The sequence below is a fragment of the Hyperolius riggenbachi genome, chromosome 3 (genome assembly GCF_040937935.1).
Source record: "Hyperolius riggenbachi isolate aHypRig1 chromosome 3, aHypRig1.pri, whole genome shotgun sequence".
Classification (NCBI taxonomy): domain Eukaryota; kingdom Metazoa; phylum Chordata; class Amphibia; order Anura; family Hyperoliidae; genus Hyperolius; species Hyperolius riggenbachi.
Genome location: NC_090648.1, coordinates 364,608,030 through 364,622,866, shown reverse-complemented (window position 1 = coordinate 364,622,866; position 14,837 = coordinate 364,608,030). Strand labels below are relative to the sequence as shown.

At 45.7% G+C, this 14,837-nt stretch overlaps 1 protein-coding gene across 5 annotated transcripts in view; it reads left to right on the top strand.

The window, feature by feature from the left end:
- Positions 1 to 14,837, top strand: part of ABLIM3 (actin binding LIM protein family member 3) — a 345,645-nt gene that overhangs the window by 197,201 nt on the left and 133,607 nt on the right. Inside the window, exon 1 of one of the 5 annotated variants that reach the window (XM_068277141.1) lies at positions 2,275 to 2,342. The exons of the other annotated variants lie outside the window; for them this stretch is intronic. Coding sequence (XP_068133242.1) covers positions 2,330 to 2,342 — 13 coding nt within the window. The 5' untranslated portion in view covers positions 2,275 to 2,329. Of the gene's footprint in view, positions 1 to 2,274; positions 2,343 to 14,837 lie in introns of those variants that run through there. 5 annotated transcript variants of the gene reach the window in all.

Genomic DNA, 14,837 nt, shown 5'->3' with positions numbered 1-14,837 from the left:
ACAGTCACTGCTTCTCACCTCCATGTGCCCCCTGATAACCCCCTCCCTTACTTCTGTGCAGAGTGCACAGTCGCTGCTTCTCACCTCCATGTGCCCCCTGATAACCCCCTTCTCTACTTCAGTGCAGAGTATATAGTCACTGCTCTCTTCTCACCTCGATGTGCCCCCTGATAACCCCCTCCCCTACTTATATGCAGAGTATACAGTCACTGCTCTTTTCTCACCTCCATGTGATCCTGATAACCCCCTCCCCTACTTCTGTGCGGAGTATACAGTACAGTCACTGCTCTCTTCTCACCTCCATGTGCCCCCTGATAACCCTCTCCCCTACTTCTGTGCGGAGTATACAGTCACTGCTCCTCACCTCCATGTGCCCCCTGATAACCCCCTCCCCTACTTCTGTGTGGAGTATACAGTCACTGCTCTCTTCTCACCTCCATGTGCCCCCTGATAACCCCCTCCCCTACTTCTGTACAGAGTATACAGTCACTGCTTCTCACCTCCATGTGCCCCCTGATAACCCCCTCCTCTACTTCTGTGCAGAGCGTACAGTCACTGCTTCTCACCTCCATATGCCCCCTGATAACCCCCTCCTCTACTTCTGTGCAGAATGCACAGTCACTGCTCTCTTCTCACCTCCATGTGCCCCTTGATAACCCCCTCCTCTACTTCTGTGCAGAATGCACAGTCACTGCTCTCTTCTCACCTCCATGTGATCCTGATAACCCCCTCCCCTACTTCTGTGCGGAGTATACAGTACAGTCACTGCTCTCTTCTCACCTCCATGTGCCCCCTGATAACCCTCTCCCCTACTTCTGTGCGGAGTATACAGTCACTGCTCCTCACCTCCATGTGCCCCCTGATAACCCCCTCCCCTACTTCTGTGTGAAGTATACAGTCACTGCTCTCTTCTCACCTCCATGTGCCCCCTGATAACCCCCTCCCCTACTTCTGTACAGAGTATACAGTCACTGCTTCTCACCTCCATGTGCCCCCTGATAACCCCCTCCTCTACTTCTGTGCAGAGCGTACAGTCACTGCTTCTCACCTCCATATGCCCCCTGATAACCCCCTCCTCTACTTCTGTGCAGAATGCACAGTCACTGCTCTCTTCTCACCTCCATGTGCCCCCTGATAACCCCCCTCCCTTGCTTCTGTGCAGAGTACACAGGCACTGCTCTCTTCTCCCCTTCATGTGCCCCCTGATAACCCCCTCCTCTACTTCTGTGCAAGGTACACAGTCACTGCTCTCTTCTCACCTCCATGTGCCCCCTGATAACCCCCTCCCCTACTTCTGTGCAGAGTACACAGTCACTGCTCTCTTCTCACATCCATGTGCCCCCTGATAACCCCTCCTCTACTTCTGTGCAGAGTACACAGGCACTGCTCTCTTCTCCCCTCCATGTGCCCCCTGATAACCCCCTCCCCTACTTCTGTGCAGAGTACACAGGCACTGCTCTCTTCTCACCTCCATGTGCCCCCTGATAACACCCTCCTCTACTTCTGTGCAGAATGCACAGTCACTGCTTCTTACCTCCATGTGCCCCCTGATAACCCCCTCCCCTACTTCCGTGCAGAGTACACAGGCACTGCTCTCTTCTCGCCTCCATGAGCCCCCTGATAACCCCCCCCCCCCTCTCTACTTCTGTGCAGAGTACACAGGCACTGCTCTCTTCTCCCCTCCCTGTTCCCCCTGATAACCCCCTCCCCTACTTCTGTGCAGAGTACACAGGCACTGCTCTCTTTTTACCTCCATGTGCCCCCTGATAACACCCTCCTCTACTTCTGTGCAGAGTACACAGTCACTGCTCTCATCACCGCCATGTGCCCCCTGATGACCCCCTCCCCTACTTCTGTGCAGAGTACACAGTCACTGCTCTCTTCTTGCCTCCATGTGCCCCCTGATTAATCCCCCCTCTTCTACCTTTGTGCAGAGTACAAAGTTAATGAACTCTAAGGGGCTACACAGGTTTAGTAGTCTCTGAATGCAAAAGTGTTGAGGTAGTAGGAATGGATATTACACATGGTGCTACAATGTACACGGAGATTGCTACATGTGCTACATGTGCCTGTACACTAGGCCCCATGTGCCTGGGGCCTAGTGTATTTGAGGGGGCCCACCTGCCACCTTCTATGACCTCTCTTTACTTCAGCTTACCAAAGGGACCACAAGGGGGTGGCACTTCTACTACCTTGCCTACGGCCCCTTTATATCTTAATCTATCTCTGATACAGCTACCTGGGAGTGCACATAGAGGAGAGCTGCAGAGAGAAGTGGACTCTGCATGAGGCTATACATGGTGGGGGAAATCTGCTGAGGCCGAAGGAGATGTACTTGAATGGTGAGTTTCACATTGCTATGGACTGTACATTAAGTTGTGCCCCATTTGCAATGGTGGACACACATAGGGAGGGAGCAGGACATTAAGGGGAGCAGCACACTTAGCAGGACAGCACATTGGAACCGTCTTTGCACACAAAGAGTTCTGCATATAAACCAGGGGTCATGACTTCCATCCTAAACTTTGCTATGCTTAATGGGCACACATTTGTTGTTGCACTTGGAGCTTGATAAAGGTGTTGAGATTAGAGTTAAGATGCAGACACTATGCCAGTGATTTACTGTTGTCACAGTGCCCAGCATTGATCCATGATTGCGGAAAAACTCTGATCACAAGTTTACGATTGAAAACAGGCTGCCCATAGGCGTACATGCAAAAACAACACCGGGAAATTTGGGCGCAGGGCAATACCAAGAAACTGCTTATCCTGCTCCTGCAAAAGTCCTGGCAGCATCAATTACTATTTTCCCTCCAGTCTTCCATGTACTGGGGGGGGGGGGGGAGACTTAATTTGGCTGCTAGCTATTGGTTTCAGCATCAGGAACAGGAACACTTCTCATAGATACAGTGGGTTGCAAAAGTATTCGGGCCCCCTTGAGGTTTTCCACATTTAGTCACATTACTGCCACAAACATGCATCAATTTCATTGGAATTCCACGTGAAAGACCAATACAAAGTGGTGTACATGTGAGAAGTGGATCGCCGAGCATGATGCTGCCACCAGAATATTTGACAGTGGGGATGGTGTGTTCAGAGTGATGTGCAGTGTTAGTTTTCTGCCACACATAGCGTTTTGCATTTTGGCCAAAAAGTTCCATTTTGGTCTAATCTGACCAGAGCACCTTCTTGCACATGTTTGCTGTGTCCCCCACATGGCTTGTGGCAAACTGCAAACGGGACTTCTTATGCTTTCTGTTAACAATGACTTTCTTCTTGCTACTCTTCCATAAAGGCCAACTTTGTACAGTGCATGACTAATAGTTGTCCTATGGACAGAGTCTTCCACCTGAGCTGTAGATCTCTGCAGCTCGTCCAGAGTCACCATGGGCCTCTTGACTGCATTTCTGATCAGCGCTCTCCTTGTTCGGCCTGTGAGTTTAGGTGGATGGCCTTGTCTTGGTAGGTGTACAGTTGTGCCATACTCCTTCCATTTCTGAATGATCGCTTGAACAGTGCTCCGTGGGATGTTCAAGGCTTTGGAAATCTTTTTGTAGCCTAAGCCTGCTTTAAATTTCTCAATAACTTGACCCCTGACCTGTCTTGTGTGTTCTTTGGACTTCACGGTGTTGTTGGTGACAATATACTCTTAGACAACCTCTGAGGCCCTCATAGAGCAGCTGTATTTGTATTGACATTAGATTACACACAGGTGCACTCTATTTAGTCATTAGCACTCATCAGGCAATGTCTATGGGCAACTGACTGCACTCAGATCAAAGGGGGCCGAATAATTATGCACACACCACTTTGCAGTTATTTGTTTGTAAAAAATGTTTGGAATTATGTATGATTTTCGTTCCACTTCTCACGTGTACACCACTTTGTGTTGGTCTTTCATGTGGAATTCCAATAAAATTGATTCATGTTTGTGGCAGTAATATGACAAAATGTGGAAAACTTCAAGGGGGCCGAATACTTTTTCAACCCACTGTATATATTGCTATATTGCTATGTAGCCCCACCCTGCCAGTAATGGTTAGCCTAGGCTGTTAAGCTATGCAGACCCTCCCCCCAACACCCTCCTTTCTCCACCATTATTTTCACTGGCTTTGGAATTTTCAGAAACAAACATTTTATGAAGCTGCACCTGACAGGACTAAAGATGAAGTGAAACCTGATATATCTGGATTTACACACTTGGCCTAATTGGCTTAATCAAGAGGCATTGCTCATGCAAACTTGCATTTGCTTTCGCTTGGCAGAATATGCAGGGTCTTAAAACTAATTACATCGCAAAATTTTGCCCTGTGGGGATTAGTTCAGCACTTTAACAGGAGCGCTGCGGGTAGGCCCCATGCCCTCATGAAACGGAGGGCGCATAAACAGAGCTCCAAGCCCTCTCACTGCTCAGAGACTCTGTAGCTGCACACCGGGGGGGAGGGGGAGGCTGGGGGTTTGGCTGAGAAGTGCAGGCGAAACCCCCCCCCCAGCGTAGCCACCGCCAGGAAGAGCCGGTCATGCCAGGACTAAAGATGTTGCCACCTCGGCAAATACAGACTACATTATTTATAAATTAATATAAATTAAAAAAAAAATTGCGATTTTATTCATTAGGTTATATTCACTGCAGTTCCTTTTTAACATTCCTGGCGGTAAGCCCGAGCTGAGCTCGGGCTATGCCGCGCAGGAAGATATCTCAGCCCCTGGTGGGGCGATTTGCGCCATTTAAAATGCTGTACGCGCAGCTAACACTTTGCTAGCCGCGCGTACAGCTTGATCGCTGCCGCTCTGCGGAAGAGGCCCCCCCCCCCCCCCCCGCCAGAGCCCTGCGCTGCCCAGACCAATGAGTTCCGGGCAGCGCTATGGGCTGGATCTGAGCCGTCTGACGTCAGGACGTCATTCCGATCATCGCCATGGCGACAGGAGAAGCCGCGTTCCCCTGTTTGCTATTGATGCCGGCGACGATCGCACTAGAGGGACACATGCGCCCTCTAGTGGTGTTTCATGTAGCTACCACTCTGGTAGCTTTACATGAAACAAAAAAAAACAAAAAAAAAAAAAAAAAGGATTTCTGCATATTTTGCAGAAAAAAATCAAGCGCCAGGAGGGTTAAGAAACCCGTGGAATTGGACAGTTTGCAATACATTCATGGACTCTACCTTTCTAGCAGCCCAACCTGCATGATGGACCAAAAGGCTGAGTTTTACTTTTCACCTACACGTATGCAGGTGTGAATTGTCTGGCCATTGTACTGTAGGGCCTCACCGTATTTAAGGAACAGCGCGTGTGGCCTGCCCACCAAGCAGCATGACTCTAGATAAAAATGGGTGAGTGCACACGCATGCATTTCTCTGTTCATTTCAGTGGGGTTTGTCTTGGGTCCTGCTGTGCAGAAAGCTGCTTGAGTCCACAATTTCTCTCTGCCTAGGCTGAATGTGATCTCAGCAGGCTGACTATGCCAAGGATTGCAATTTGCAAATTAGTAAATCAGACCCTACAGAACACACTATAACTTGATTGTCTTCCAGAGCTGGGTTTCCTAGTCCTGCTGTGCACAACCTATAGGGATGTAGTACAGACATGGGCATGATTCACAAAGCTTCTTCACCTGTTCTCCTCTGTTTTCACCTTATATATGTTACATTCTTAAGCTACCAAAGAGCAAAAATATAATATAATTAAGGTAAGAAAAGTAATATTACCGTAATTAATATTAAGCTCTGGCCCTTTGAGTCTTCCAGGAGAAAAGTGCGATATAAATGTTCCGTGTCTTGTCTTATATTAGTTGCATTTAAAAATACATTTTAGGGCCGTTTCACACTGTCGGGGTTCATTGCTGCAATTTACCACACTGCAGGGCAATGAAAGTCTTTGGGTGCTTCCATATTACCTGCGGTACGTTGTGCCTGAAGTGCTCGATCTGATGCGCTTTCAAAACTATGTAAGCGTGCCGACGTGCGGTGGACCGGAAGTCAAGTAAGTCTATGGCGATGCAGGAATTTTAATAATGTTGGCGGCGGCGGTGCAGTGACATTGCGATGCGCAGAAGCGTATTTTTCCAATACGCTTCTGTGCACTTCCGTATACCCGAAACAGGAAGTGACCGCAAGCGTGACACTTCCTGTTCGGATGGATGCCAGACAGGGAATACTGCATAATAACACTGTATTCCCCGAAGGCCTGTTTTTGGTAGTGCACCCGCGCCACCGCACCACTGTCGCCAATATACAGTGTGAAGTCGGCCTAGGGGTTTTTGGTGCATGCATAATTTCATCAACTCTGCCAGATTTCATGTCTTTTGCACACCATTTTCTTATTAGTTAAAACCCTGTATTGAACAAAATGGGTATAAGCACTGTTCTGCAATAAGTGTGCATAGTCATTTTGTTCACGTTCTTAAATGATTTGCTTCAGACACAGCAGAGTCAGCCACAGGTAGCGTTAATACAACAGACAGCTATAACCATGCCTGGCAGCTGGAGTGGAGATAATGAAACGTCTGTAACATGCTTTTATTGCTATATAAATAATATGCAGTGTCATCCATCATAGAAAGGAAAGGTGAGTGGCTCCAGAATAACAGGCCCTCTGAAATGCCATTCAGAAATCTGATCTGCATGGCTTTTCAATGCTGCCACCAAGGTGATGACTTTTATGAAGCCCGCTCAGAGACCTGCGTTTAACTCCTTTATTGATGCTGAAAGCTTACGTTACAGTCCTTCCTGGCGGCTATTGCTTTCTACAGGATTCATCTAAAAGGAAAATCTGCTCTCTGAAATTGTGATACCCAGCCTTTGTCATCTCATTAGAGCGCATTCCTGCACAACAAGCAATCATAGTAAATGCAATAACATGATCGTTACATGTCGCCCCAAGTCATCAGCTGGCTGTCACTGAGTTAGAGATATGGCTGTTCTCCTCTCTGCCCTTATGCAAAATATGACGTGAGTGACTTGATGACCTGGATTTGCTGAGACATTTCTGAGATGGAGATAATCAGAGACTGGTGTTATTAATAATCCATTACAGAGTGCCAGTATCTTCAGTGGGGATATTTCCCTCAGTTGACCAGGCACTTGAGGAGGAAGGGGGGAGACCAAAAAATGCTGGTCACTCTATATGTTATGCCAATGAATAGGATAAAACACTGGAATTTCAACCAATTCCCATATTGCCCTTTCTCAACAGTACTTGTAGTACCTCAAACTTAATTTTAAATAATTAGATAAAATTGGGCTAGACACAACCCACCACCAACTAATATGGGGGGTAGCCACCACCAACTGTAGTAGTAAACCTATCTTTATTACTCGAAAACTGTAGCATTCAGAGAGTGCAGAAAGATTGCAACAAATTTGTCATACTGGCTAAGCTGCAAATCTGTAGTGCTCCTACATAGGAGAAACACCAGAACTCAGCCCCAAATGAACACTAGCAATCAAACAGGTGATATAATTTGTCTGTGTGTGTCAGGTACAAAATTAGAACATCTGATCACACATATAAAAAGGGCCTACCTTCCACACAATCAAAAACCTCGTACACAAAATTTCAACATGTTTCGCCTATTAACATAATTGGGCTTCATCAGGAAAATGACTAAACAAGGTGCTAAGCTAAATGCGCATAGTGCTAGTGACAGAATTAGTAGCCCAAGTCAGAGGGATCTGACTTGGGAAATTTTATACCTGACACACGCAGACAAATAAAATGAAAAAAAAAAATCACAAGGCGCTCCAAGTCTATGGTGATCTGCCGAAAGACACTGTAATTTTTTTTTTACCTGAAGAAGCGGTGGAAGGCCTGCGATACACGTCATCTTTGTGTCCAATAAGCTTGAAATTCTTTACCCTTATCTCTTGTCTGAGGTAAAGTTTTTATGTTTTTAGGGGGCCTCTTCCCATCTATCCCAAAAATAAAGTGTGCAGAGACGCATTAAAAACCACTTACAAGTAGCTCTAACCACAAGCATGCAAAATGGCTCTGCAGAAATTTGGGTGTCAGAAATAACCGATAGTAGAGTATTGGTAAAATTACAGATATTCTGATAGAAAATATTGTTAACATTTGCTGATATTTTACTATTGCAAAACCTCTATAAAAAAAATCTATACTTCCAGGAGCCCTCCCTCTACCAACGTCTAGCCCTAACTGACCCCCCCCCCTATGCCTGACCAATTGCCCCCCCATGCTTGACCCTAGATGATCCCCCCCCCCCCAACAATGCGTATCTCTAACTGACCTTTCACCAATGCCTAACTGCCCCCCCCCCCTTCCCCCAGTAAGCTCCCCAATGACTATGCCACCTTTGCCATTGTAAACTATAAATATTTGCTGCTGCAGAGATTTGTGCTTGGCACTTGCTATTTGTAGCCACAGTTTGCATGATGGGTGACCCTGGAGCTAGGTTTTTTGATGTTGAACCCAAATTTCCCTTAATTGCAGATACTAATATGGACGCTTATGGGGTACCCAAACTTCCGTAACGGCTCTGACACCCACATTTCTTGTCATTACTGAATGGGAAATAGCATGGCAGTGTGTGGCGTTTTCTCCACCCACCATCACATTAGTAAAAACAAGCCCTTAAGTAATATCCCCAGTTGTACGCGCCACCTCATCACTTACGTTCAGCAGAACCTTTAGCTGAAGATGGCCTGCATTCATCCTAATGACGACGTTAATGCTCCAGGCAGTGCTGACAGGGAAAATAAAGGCAATGAGAGACATTTATGGCGAAGTCACATAAACCTGTCAGCACAGCAGGCATTCAGTTTCATTACTGTGTATTGAGCATTATAAAAACCCAGCGTGGTTAGCATATGGGCTATCCTTCTACCTGTCTGCGCTCGCACAGTTGCTCCGTTCACAATGTACATAAGCCAGTGTAATAAGACGTAGGGGTGACTGGGTTTTATTAGTTGTAATAAAGGTATGTAATCTATTCGTGTACAGTGAGGAATAATGCATGAGAATGTGTGGAGGGGAATTATTTTACCAGTTACGTCTCTGCCTTTGGGTCTCTATTCATCCTGTGTGCTAGACTTAATATTAAGTCCCATTACATGTTAATTGAAAGGGTGCTTTACTGGCTGACTATACAGCACTGACTGTAGAATGCCCGATCTTTCAGCATTTAGAAGGAACATTACAGCTCGGGATCAATGAAAGTACTGATTACCCGCAACAGCGTTGTGACTAACAATCAATACCACTGCCATCTGAAGAACTTACTTAACGGAACATAATTGTTTACTTTACGGTGCTTTTTCCACTGACCTAAACCTACAAGCTTTAAAACTGTTGCAACATACCTAAGCTCACAAAGAAAGAAATGCACTACAAAGACCAGCAGTGACACATCAAGGTGGACAACACTTAGGTGGGTCTCAACTGCAAGGCTTCGTATCCGCACTGCTCATAGTATTCAGAATCTGTAGACCCTAATACTATATAGAGGTTGTAAAAGTGGCCAATCAAAATTTGATGTGTACCAGGCTTAAGCCTGATACACACTTTCAAAATTGGCCAATCACTGACCAATTTTGGTACCTCCATGTAGTATGAGAGTCAACAGATATTGAATACTATGAACAGATGTGTAGGTAAACCCTCATACTACATGGAGGTGGTAAAATGGTCAGTGATTGGCCAATCTTAATTGAAAGTGTGCAGTAGGGTAGGCTTTAATCCTGCTTAGATCTGTTTACATGAAGTTGAATTAACATCATGCTCAATCACAAGAAAATGTATGCGTGCTCTACGCCAAGCTTAACCCTTTCAAGTCTAGCTGTGCAAATCTGGCTAAAATGGCTTACCATGAGACATGCTCACGCAGAAATGCATCTGCTTTCGCATGCCAAACTTTGCAGGGTCAAAAACCAATACCGCGAAGCGGTTGCCCTGCGGGAATTAGTTCATGCTATACAGCACTATCCAGGAGCGCCTCGGGGAGGCTTCCCATTGCCCCCATACAACCGGGGGGGCTGTGGGGCCCCAGGCTCTCTCACTGCCTAGGGACCACAGCAACACCCCGGAGGTGGAGGCTGGGTAGCGCAGACGACCCCCCCAAGCGTGGCCGGCGCCGGGGGGGCCATCCGCACCCATCTCCCAAAAATTTAAAAACAGGCACTTACCTGAACGTCCATTGCGTTCTGCTGCTGCGCATCGACTCGGGGCACTGCATGGGAAAGGAGTGACGCATGGGTCACCCCGAGCTGTGGGGCTCAGGGCTGGCTCACACACATCACTCCAGAAGGGGGGGAGGACAGGCACAGACAGCCCACTTATAGAGCAAACCATCCACCACCTGCCTCCAAAGGACAGAATGCAAATATGCTCAATCACAAGAAAATGTATGCGTGCTCTACGCCAAGCTTAACCCTTTCAAGTCTAGCTGTGCAAATCTGGCTAAAATGGCTTATCATGAGACATGCTCACGCAGAAATGCATCTGCTTTCGCATGCCAAACTTTGCAGGGTCAAAAACCAATACCGCGAAGCGGTTGCCCTGCGGGAATTAGTTCATGCTATACAGCACTATCCAGGAGCGCCTCGGGGAGGCTTCCCATTGCCCCCATACAACCGGGGGGGCTGTGGGGCCCCAGGCTCTCTCACTGCCTAGGGACCACAGCAACACCCCGGAGGTGGAGGCTGGGTAGCGCAGACGACCCCCCCAAGCGTGGCCGGCGCCGGGGGGGCCATCCGCACCCATCTCCCAAAAATTTAAAAACAGGCACTTACCTGAACGTCCATTGCGTTCTGCTGCTGCGCATCGACTCGGGGCACTGCATGGGAAAGGAGTGACGCATGGGTCACCCCGAGCTGTGGGGCTCAGGGCTGGCTCACACACATCACTCCAGAAGGGGGGGAGGACAGGCACAGACAGCCCACTTATAGAGCAAACCATCCACCACCTGCCTCCAAAGGACAGAATGCAAATATGCTCAATCACAAGAAAATGTATGCGTGCTCTACGCCAAGCTTAACCCTTTCAAGTCTAGCTGTGCAAATCTGGCTAAAATGGCTTATCATGAGACATGCTCACGCAGAAATGCATCTGCTTTCGCATGCCAAACTTTGCAGGGTCAAAAACCAATACCGCGAAGCGGTTGCCCTGCGGGAATTAGTTCATGCTATACAGCACTATCCAGGAGCGCCTCGGGGAGGCTTCCCATTGCCCCCATACAACCGGGGGGGCTGTGGGGCCCCAGGCTCTCTCACTGCCTAGGGACCACAGCAACACCCCGGAGGTGGAGGCTGGGTAGCGCAGACGACCCCCCCAAGCGTGGCCGGCGCCGGGGGGGGCCATCCGCACCCATCTCCCAAAAATTTAAATTTAAAATTTAAATTAAATTTTGAAAGGGTTAAGCTTGGCGTAGAGCACGCATACATTTTCTTGTGATTGAATTAACATCATGTTTGAATGCATAATCAGAGGTTATACACACGCAAAAGTGCATGTCTAAATTATCAGCAGTTATAAGTGGAAGTGAGAGTTAAAATAGAGTTAAGCTGGCCATACACTCGTCATATTAGCTGTAGATAGTTTATCAGATAGATTTCTGATCTATCTGATGTGTTTAGGACCATTTTTTACTAGGAACAGATTTCCAATAGATTTAAGTTTGAAATATATTAAAAATCGATCTGATGGCATTTTTTTGCAATCAGATTTGCATTGGGGCAATGCAAATTGATCAGCGATCTCTTCAGATCGATTTTGATTTTCCACCCTGGCCGATTGATTGAAATCGATCGAAATCGGCCGCAAATCGATCGAACCGGCAAATGATTTGCAATCAATCGATCGGACGTTAATCAGCTGAGTGTATGGGCCCCTTTACAGTCTAATTTTTCCATCTGTCCCAATAGATTTACCACAAAATTATCACCTCTAATGCTAGGTACACATCATACAATTTTATGTTAGATTTTATGTTAGATTTACCTGCCAGATAAATAATTTCCAACATATTGCAAATGATCTATCTAACCATTTATCTGTCTAGCAATTAGGCATTGTTCTACTCAGCAGCAGATAACCAATAGACAATGCACCAGAGATAATGACCAGTCTCTACAGAAAAAAATCTAACAGAAATGCTGGAAATACACCATACAATTTTCTGTTAGATTCTTCTGTTAGATTTTTCTGTTAGATTTTCTGTTAGAATGCATAATTAGATTATTTTCTGTAGAGAATGGTCATTATCTCTGGTGAAATCTAACAGAAAATTGTATGGTGTGTACTAGACATAAGAACAGAATCCTGGTTTTAAAACTGAATTTCTTTATTATGTGATTCTACCTGCAATGCACTCAATTCCCCCCACTATCAGATAACCCTAGGTTTGCTAATCAAACAAAGGAGGAAGTTTCTGGCTGGCAGCCACACTGAATGCGAGCATTAGAAAGCTACATTAGAGTCTTTGGGATAATATTTGCTGTAAGGTCGGGGTGCAGCAAGGTAACCAAAACTTCCTGTGTGTTCAATAACTTCAGTACCTAATGAAGCCAAAATGAATGTGAATGAATTTGTTATTTTGATATAGATGAATACTGGTTATCATTAGCCTGTGCCATTGTGATCACAGTCTGCAATGTCACAAAGATTTCTCTACTAAAGGCATTAGGTTGCAAGTCAAGTTAATGAAATAATGCTGGGAGCAGGATTGATCTAGAACAAAAGCTTAATGATTTGACTTGCTGCTGAGCCAGGTTTCTCAGGCTGTGATGCTAACAGCACACAGCCCTGCGATGGAATGTATAACGGGGTGTCACTGGGAATTACACCCACCCTGGCTTGCTGCTGCCAAATACCGGTAAACACTAAATCCTGCCTGATCTGTGCCGCATGCTTCCCTCACTTTATAGCCTCAAGGAGGGGCACACGGAGCTGTAATCATTCATATACATCACTACCCATTCTTTGCTTTATAGGCTTTTATTGATTTTAAAGTACTTCCTTTATTAACCCCTTGAGATTTTCATTTCAGTTTAGACGTAGTTCAGATCTTCACAGCGCAGGATGAGGACAGCTGTGGAATGTTAAGCTTGAAGTAATACACTTACTTTCCGTTGTATACAGAAAATACCAGGGAGATTACATTAGACTTAAATTGTGTAACATTTATGTTTGTAAAGTTTTCCTGTTTAAAAACGGCTGCATACAACTATGGTTCATTCACAAAACTGTGGGATTCATAGTGGCACTGGCCACATGGCCAATCTGTCTAGTACTAGTTGGTCATGCATGATATTAGAACCATATAGGGAAATAGAGCATTGCTATTATTATTGAGTTTAGTGAATCAGGCCTTATTACTTGCATTGACTTCATTTTCTGATATCAACTATAATCTGATATATAATGGGAGAAGGTGGTGCTTAGGATGGATTGATCTAAATTAAAAGCCTTAAAATTAAAGTATAAGAGGTGGCTTAACTCAAGCATGACACCAATATAAGGTAAACGGAAACTGTATTTGCACTATACCAACGCGTTTTGTGCGCATACATTACTAACTTCATCAGGCCAAGTACCAGTGTCGGTATTCAAAATAACCAGAGGTTGAGCGCCTCAGTAAACAATCTGGGCTCTGTTGCCTCTGTGTTTATTTTTCAAGGTATTGCTTCCTATCTCTCAAGTCGTTATGATCTGATACTCTTTTCAGTGTCACTGTGTTATCTGTTAGCAAAAACTTTGGTAGATTATCTCTCTACACCTCTCCCTTGTTCCATTTAAATATGGCAACTCAACAGGCAAAGTAAGCTTTCAACATACTGTAAAGTTCTTTTTCAAGTATGATATCTGGAGAGGAGACACCTATAGGTACATGTTTTACCGCTTATATTTTCTGTTCAATATTTTTTTATTAAATGTTTACATTACAGTATTCAATGCGGTAAGTAAAAACATTACCTTATTTCATTCCACAGTCAAAGAATTCTACTTGAATACCAGATACATGCTCTACAGTAGGCATTACTACCGTATTACACAGCATTACAGTGTGTTATTATAACAAGCTGTTATAATTAAACATAGCATGTTCATGAACAGTACATCCAGCATAGAAAAGTATGCTGTATAGCAAGGGTACCCAACCCTTGGTCCGTGGGCCTGTGCCGGTACTGGGCTGTTTTGAGACAGTCTGTGGGCCTATCCTCTCTAACGCCATTCATTCATTGCAGCATGCAGCAGAGCATTGCTAGGTGTGACGTCCTCTCTTTATAGCCGTTTGCTGTACTGCTTCGTCTTCCGTATGGCGCCCGATGCTAAGCCCTGGGAGCTGTAAAATGTACACTGCAGCACAGAAGATAGCTGTAACGAGAGGACGGTTCTCCTGGTGACACTTTGATGCACTGTATGAATTAAATTATACAGGATAGGACCACGGACCGGACCGGCCCTACTCATGATAATAGAGAGAGGGGGTGATGACACCTTAAAAACAAAGTACAGAGACAATGGGAGCCCAAATACCATAATATGCCACAATATGGAGCAAAGTACGGTAAGTTGGGTTTGTTGGGTGGAGTTGGGTTTGAATTTGATGTACAAATCCAATTCCACTCGGTTGTCCAGAGAAACCTGGACGTGTTCGCTCTCTTGCGAAAAACACAACTGGCACCAGATGTGGCAGAGCCACAGGACCAATGGCAGGTTCTCAACATGCAGTACGCATAGCCCAGGGAGTACTTTAGTGGGACCTAGGGGGTACGTAACCTGCCATAGTGCAATATAAGTAGTTTTAGTTTCAAAACGTTTTATTGGAGGTATTCATAATACAATTCACACAGAAGCAAAACATTTTCGCACGCAAGAGAGTG